Source organism: Podarcis muralis, chromosome 6 (genome assembly GCF_964188315.1).
Source record: "Podarcis muralis chromosome 6, rPodMur119.hap1.1, whole genome shotgun sequence".
NCBI lineage: Eukaryota > Metazoa > Chordata > Lepidosauria > Squamata > Lacertidae > Podarcis > Podarcis muralis.
In genome coordinates this window covers 44864087-44871449 of record NC_135660.1, presented here as the reverse complement: position 1 = coordinate 44871449, position 7363 = coordinate 44864087, and the positions used below count along the sequence as shown (strand labels likewise).

Genomic DNA, 7363 nt, shown 5'->3' with positions numbered 1-7363 from the left:
TCTGAGACACGCCCAAGGGATTGTGTTTCCCTCACCTGCTTAGCTGCTTGCCATTATGCTTTCTTCTTGTGCCTGAGGGAAAGTACAAAGAAAGCATACTGCTCCACAGCCCATGAAGATGGGAGGGAGCTAGCTGTCCACCACCTTCCCAGCAAGATATCCAGCTCATAGCTCTAGTCCTCTCTTTGGCCAAGAGTTAGAGGAAAGGGGGAGTGGTGACACAAACAAGAACATACTGTGGACAGCTACCTTACAAGGCAGCTGTGGCAAAGTGATCACTGCACCATTGTTAAACTATTAGGAGTCAGAAATCCGTGCCAATCTACTTGCAAACCAACTAGAGATAAGACAGTTGACCCCAGTCAAGCTTCTGCCTGCTCTCACTGTATGGAACACGACACAATCCCTGGCCACAGGTCCAGACCAAGGCATTTTGCTGAGGGGCAGCAGCAAATGGCCCCCCAACCCCAATTAAGGCGCATGGTATCCAAAGTCAGACAAATTATTTTGGAATCTGAAGAAGAAAATCCCACAAGGACTCCCCACGCCTTTCTGACAGCAAAAAAGCAAGTCTGGAAATTCCATAATAAAAAAGTAAATAAGTAACTATTTGCTTTCAAGACAGCCAAAGGCAGGTGGCTGTCTCCTTCTGTTAAATGGTTAGCCTGCATTCAATGTGGTAACACAGAACTTTTCCCGGCAGATTAAAAAGCTCTCTACAAATATCCACGGAGCTTTTCACTACATGTTCCCTTTTCTCAAGCCTTTGATGTGAGTTCGCCTTTAATATCACCAGCCCACAGATCACAGCTTAGCCTCAATTCAGTGGAAGTTGCTCTCTGTGGTCTCCCCTCCCCATTCCAAGCTTCTGTAATCATGTAACTCTTTCAACAAGGTGATGTGATTAAGAAAGTGACCTCAGCAGTATCCAAGCATGTTGCTCTGGAGGTCCACTGAATGGGGATTTGGGGTGCCAGTTAATGCTTAACAGGTGTATTCCAAAAGGAGGGTATGTTCACATTACCACTTCACATCCAGTGAGCTCCTGCTGTTAGAGCCGCATGCACACACCAATAGCCACAATCCGTACTAATCTTGCACAGTGGTACCTTGGGTTACATATGCTTCAGGTTACAGATACTTCAGGTTACAGACTCCGCTAACCCAGAAATAGTACCTCAAGTTAAGAACTTTGCTTCAGGATGAGAACAGAAATTGCGCTGCCGCGGTACAGCAGCAGCAGGAGGCCCCATTAGCTAAAGCGGTACCTCAGGTTAAGAACAGTTTCAGGTTAAGAACAGTTTCAGGTTAAGAACGTACCTCCAGAATGAATTAAGTTCTTAACCCGAGGTACCACTGTAGTTTGTTGAGAAATATTGTTGTCTGATGGGGGTTTTCTCAAACCAGCTTCAATCTGACCCCAAAAAATAAAGCAACATTTACTTTATACTTGGGACGCGGGTGGGTTAAACTGCAGAGCCTAGGACTTGCCGATCAGAAGGTTGGCGGTTCGAATCCCCGTGACGGGGTGAGCTCCCGTTGCTCGGTCCCTGCTCCTGCCAACCTAGCAGTTCGAAAGCACGTCAAAGTGCAAGTAGATAAATAGGTACCGCTCCGGCAGGAAGGTAAACAGCGTTTCCGTGCACTGCTCTGGTTTGCCAGAAGCGGCTTAATCATGCTGGCCACATGACCCGGAAGCTGTACGCCAGCTCCCTCGGCCGATAAAGCGAGATGAGCGCCGCAACCCCAGAGTCGGCCACGACTGGACCTAATGGTCAGGGTCCCTTTACTTTACTTTATACTTAAGAAAGGTGTGTACATTTGAGACAGTCATCACGCATGTGCATTGACATATGGCAGCTTCATGCATAGGAGTTCTGGGCAGGGGGTGTTGTTGTGGGGGCAGGGAAACCAAAAAGGTCATGTGTGTTGGGTGAAGACATCCCCAGGCCTTCTCTGATTTGTACAAAACCGTGCTAATGTGCCTGAAATGCAGTGATGGGAAATGACCACTTGATGCATTTTGAGTTCCTAATGTGAACATACTGTTGAAGAACAAATAAAACAATTTTACTGTCAGCTCATGATAATGCCAACTGTCAGACAAAACCTTGGAGTTTTGACTATGAAGCTAAAAATCTAAACCAGAGTGCCTCCAATTGTTCATTTTACATTTTAGGGTTTAGATTAGAAGGATCAGATGTTGCTTTTCGAATCTCTTCTTCATCCTCTTGGACAAGCGAAGGACACTTCCACTCTCACAAAAGGGGAAAGATCCCCTTGGTTTTGATTTCTGCCCCTTCCCTCCAGTCCAGCTTCCCCACACCACATCCCCAGCCATTTCAGAGAGTCTCTTGATCCTTGAGATTAGCCTTTCAGGAGTGCAAGGGGCTTCAGCAGGAAGGAAGTGGTAGGGAAGTCCCACTTCACATTACTAACTCTGCTCACATTTCTCAGGATCTCACCCAGTATATCCCATGTTCTGTCTGTTTCTTTGCATTAAAACAACTAACAAATGTGTCAACATTTATATTAGCAGCACATTACCATTAATTGTTTTCAAGCACAAATGTGTCAACATTTATATTAGCAGCACATTACCATTAATTGTTTTCAAGCATGGATCAGAATTAGAGGACATGCTTTGGTAGAAAATCCCAAGACTGGCCTCCAGCATTTCCAGTTAAAGGTTTAACTGACAAGAGAACAGTTCTCTGCCTGAGATCCCAGAGAGTTGCTGCCCATCAGAAAATACAATGTTAGATAGATATAATAATAATTTAATAATAATTTATTATTTGTACCCCGCCCATCTGGCCACTCTGGGCGGCTTCCATAGAAACCAAGAATACACTAAACATCAGACCTAACATAAGGCAATTCTAACATAAGGCAGTTTCCTAAATTATTATTTGCAAGACTTCTCAACTCCCTGATGAAGGAGACCAAAAATTCTCATCTTGCGGAAGAGAAATGGATGCTGAGAGATTGCAAGTGGCTAGTTTAAGGGGTTCTGTTGAACCAAAATCTCTTTACAGACTTCTGCCCATCAGATCACATTTACATGGGAGAAATATACAGTAACAGGAAATGCTGCTTGTTGCAGGACAAAATAAGAGGGAGTAGCAGTGTTCTGCATAGATATAGAACATTATATAGAAAGAAAAGATTGCTGCTGCTTCTGAATCATGTTACAGCTCCACCCAGAGTATAAAGCAGTGAAGGATTCCAAAATTTCAAAAAGAGCAGCAAAAGGAGAGGAAGCTGGATAAACACAGGAGTTAGATTTCTCTTACCCAAATCCCTATCCTTATAATGGATCCCACGCTGAGAAGGAGCAAATCTCTCAATTTCACTTCTTCTCAGTTTCTGTTTTTCCAGCCTTAAGTTCATTTTTCCACATCAGTTTGTTGCTAAGCTGTCCTAATTATTCTTCAGCATTTTAGTGGAGATTTATCCTAATACACACGTTTTGAATGCAATTTCCCCTAATATAACACATTTTGAATTTTGAAGGCTGGCTGTGTTTTGTGTGTATTGTTTTGGAAAGTGGGAATGAGGTAGGCTCATCTTTAAATGTTCACTTCAGTTGATAAGTTTATTGTTCTAGCCAACGGCCATGAGAAACTTGTATTAATAAAATCAACTTTAAATGTGAACTGAATTGACTTGCTCCTCCAGTCCTACCCCACACAGTGATATTTGCATAGGTACTCTCCTTTCTCTCTCCTCTCCCCCCAGGTAAACCTACAAAGGTGGGGCACAGCTTTCCCTTGTTTTTCTAAGGGCAGTGGGAGGAGCACATGGCATTTGCAGGCACATGAACAGAAGGCAGAGGAATCCTTTTCCTGTCATGAATAAAGAGTGCCTAGAACAGATTCCAAATAACTCCTCAGAAGAAATCGTGCCTCCACAAATAGGCAACCTCAGGGATTTAAGAGTTTTTTAAATAAGAGATGTGATGGCTCCCACAAAGAAAGAAGTGTTCGCTGTATTAAGCCATGACATACCTGACAATGGCACACAATTAACTTTTCAGAAGAGGGAATACAATGCACACCAAGTCAACCTGGGAGGAGTAGAGATTCACTCATAAGGTAAAGATAACAAAGTCAATGTACTGAAGTGGCAAGGAATAAATGGGGGAGGGGGACACGTTGCCTGAGCAATTGAAAAGCTGGTGTAAGAGCAGAAACTGAAAAAGTGACATTGGCAAGACGCATTAGGGTTTTTGTTGTTGTTGTTTTTAAATTCTGCCCCATAAAAAGGGCAACAAATTTCTGATTGCATTTGGGCAAGCGAGTGTGCATAAAGTGACAACGATGGATAAATTCCGTATGATCTTCCAGTTCCTCCAGTCCAACCAGGAATCATTCATGAATGGCATATGTGGCATCATGGCTCTTGCCAGTGCACAGATGTACGTGGCTTTTGACTTCAACTGCCCATGTCTACCAGGTTATAACCTGGCCTATGGGATGGGTATCCTGTTTGTGCCACCCCTGGTCTTGTTTCTACTGGGCTTTGTGATGAATAACAATGTCTCCATGTTGGCTGAAGAGTGGAAAAGACCCACAGGGAAGAGACAGAAAGACCCGGCTGTCCTGCGTTACATGTTCTGTTCCATGGCACAGCGAGCTATGATTGCTCCTGCTGTTTGGATTTCAGTCACACTCTTGCATGGAGAGTGCTTTATATGTGCCTTCAGCACCTCTGTGCCTGTAGATAAGTTGGGGAACCAGAGCTATACCCAACTACCTGAGAAGGAACTGAGGAGAATTCTGGCCCGGATTCCCTGCACAGACATCTACAAGGGGCAGGAACTTATTGCCAAAGAGGTGGCAACCAGGTATCTGCGCTGTATATCACAGGTAAGCAAAAAGTGATTGCAGGATTTGCTTAAGCTAATTTGGTGTAGAGAATGGGAGAGACCCCTTATAAAGCTGGCAGGCTTTTTATATGACTTTATATGCACTTATCATCCTATCATTTCCTATGCACTGCAAGCACCCTGAGCATTTTTCAGCATGCTGCAGTTCTTTATTACTGGTAAGAAACACAACACTTTTCCTCCTTCTCTTGAGGTCCCACTTCATAGAAAACATGTTTAAAATGTGATGTGATGGATATACTCCTCATGCTACAATTGCAGTTGATTCTTTTTACAGCATAAATTGTGGGCCTTAATCACAGGTAAGTGTGCACACATTTGGAGCTGCAATGTGTGCTAGTTCCATGTTCAAAGAGTGGGCTTATGTAGGGTGCATCCTGCAAAACAGAGTGCTTGATTCCTTACTGTAATAATTCCATGCATTGTTTTTGGTAAGAAGTATGGATTATAGAAGGAAGTGAGAGAAGAAGGGACGAACTCCTATGATTAAACTTCCCCTGCTTCCAAATATTCCATTTGCAATGCAAATACAGACAAATATATCCAGTGATCCCAACCTAAAACAGGCAGGTCAATACAGTCCTTTCCTGTTGTTTACTGCTTTCAGTCTGCATTTGTTCTCTGCATCTTAAATAGGATGCAAATTCCCTCTGGGTTTTCACCTGGGAACAACGTCAAAGTCATTTTAAAAATCTGATTTGATCACTTGTGTTCTCACCAATCTGATGCTGCCACTGTTCTGTTTCCCCTTGGCATTGCTCGGCAATGTTAGCCCTTCCTCAGCTGTGTATTAGTTGGATAACCACTGCTTTTCTTAGCATTGAACATTAAGAATGTATTGGAATAAATATTCAGATCTTTCTTTAATCAGAGCTTTCTTTAATCATGCAATATTTGTTGCACTGTTGCTGTTTTTAAATTCGACATTATAGATAATCAATTCATTCTATTAAAAAACCCAGTTCTAAATACTTTTGTATTTGAATGGTTCTACTTAGTATTACTGAAATGACATGCCAGTTTCAGCATGAGACAAAAATGTGCTCCTTAAAAAAAAAAAAATGAAAGCCAAGAGGAAAAATACTGAATTTAGGAGTGGGGAAATAATTTGTTTATGCAATACATTTTAGAAAATTATTATCCAGACAGGCCAAAGACATAGGTAACTGCTGCAATATAGGAGATGCTGTGTTGTAGTTTAGGGATAGAGAACCTGTGGACCTCTAGATGTTGTTGGACCACAACTCTCATTATCCCTAACCATTGGCCATGTTGGGCTGATGGGAGTTGTGTCAAACAACATCAGAAAGGTAACAGATTCCTTATTCCTGGTGTAGCTGCTCCCCAACACATCCCTGTTAAAATGGATTGAATTGTGTTCTGGTTCAGGAAAACTAAAATATTTGGTTTAGATTTTGGTTCAGGTTCCATTTGATCCCCCAACTTCAGGAGCTTCAAATACAACAGCACAGGGCTTTCATTGGATTCATATCTGGCAAACAAATATGGAAACATCACTGCCATTGTACAATGAGGTAGATTGTGATGTTAGTTCACACAACTGGATCATCCACTCATTGATGGATGAGACATGAGCCTAGCAGCCCCACAATCTTTTGAGGTTGCTAGTCCCAAGAGCCACAGATTCTGGAAAACCACTGATAATCATGACTGCAATTGTGTACTGCATAGATTTCTCTATCCCACTCTCACAATCACCTCCCTAATAATAGTATGATGTTTGGTTTTCCCGTTCAGGCAATGGGCTGGACCTTTGTGCTGTTGATGACCTTGTTGGCATTCCTTGTTCGTTCCTTACGTCCCTGCTTTACTCAAGCCGCATTCCTGAAAAGCAAGTATTGGTCTCACTATATTGACATCGAACGCAAGCTCTTTGATGAGACCTGCACGGAACACGCTAAAAGCTTTGCCAAGGTTTGCATCCAGCAGTTCTTTGAGGGCACGAATAAGGACCTAAGCATGGGTCATGCAACCTTTGTGGAAAAGACACCTTCCGAAACAGGAGAAGAGAAGGAAAAATTGCTGGGCATCATGGATCAAGGGACCATGAACAAAATTCTGAAGAACTGGCACAAATGTAAGCCCCCTTTGTGCCTCAGCCAAGAGGTGATCCAGAATGGGAATTGTTGGGCAGGAGAAATCGCACACCCTCAGCCGCCTAAAAGAGAGTATGCTACCTATTACAGCAAAGTCTGAGGACGGAGTGGAAGTAATCAGAAAGCACATATCCCGTTAGATCACGGCTTGGGACCACATATTTATCAATGAGATCCTTCAACTATTCATTGTGAGAGCATCCAAAACACCTGTCCAAAAGTCTCCCCCCCCCCCAGCTTTTCTGTGGACACTAGCATGGAATAGAACAAATAAACACTGACAATGCTCACGTGTTGATTTTGTCAAGGAGAAAAGAGATGTCAGAAAGACTAAATGGTGATGGCACCTTCAATT

The 7363-nt window shown here is 42.9% G+C and overlaps 1 protein-coding gene across 1 annotated transcript; it reads left to right on the top strand.

Annotated features, from left to right (window-relative positions):
- Window positions 1–4249: 4249 nt before the first annotated feature.
- CALHM1 (calcium homeostasis modulator 1) lies at window positions 4250–7108 on the top strand. The gene is made up of 2 exons (XM_028728469.2): window positions 4250–4871; window positions 6650–7108. Exons 1-2 carry the CDS (start codon window positions 4323–4325, stop codon window positions 7106–7108), a joined length of 1008 nt encoding a protein of 335 aa, XP_028584302.2. The 5' UTR covers window positions 4250–4322.
- Window positions 7109–7363: the final 255 nt, after the last annotated feature.

Excerpts from the sequence above, each read along its gene's own strand:
- CALHM1 (XM_028728469.2), top strand. The coding sequence starts at position 4,323 with ATGGATAAATTCCGTATGATCTTCCAGTTCCTCCAGTCCAACCAGGAA. Across the intron at positions 4,872-6,649 it reads ATCTGCGCTGTATATCACAG|GCAATGGGCTGGACCTTTGT; the intron begins GTAAGCAAAAAG and ends TTTCCCGTTCAG.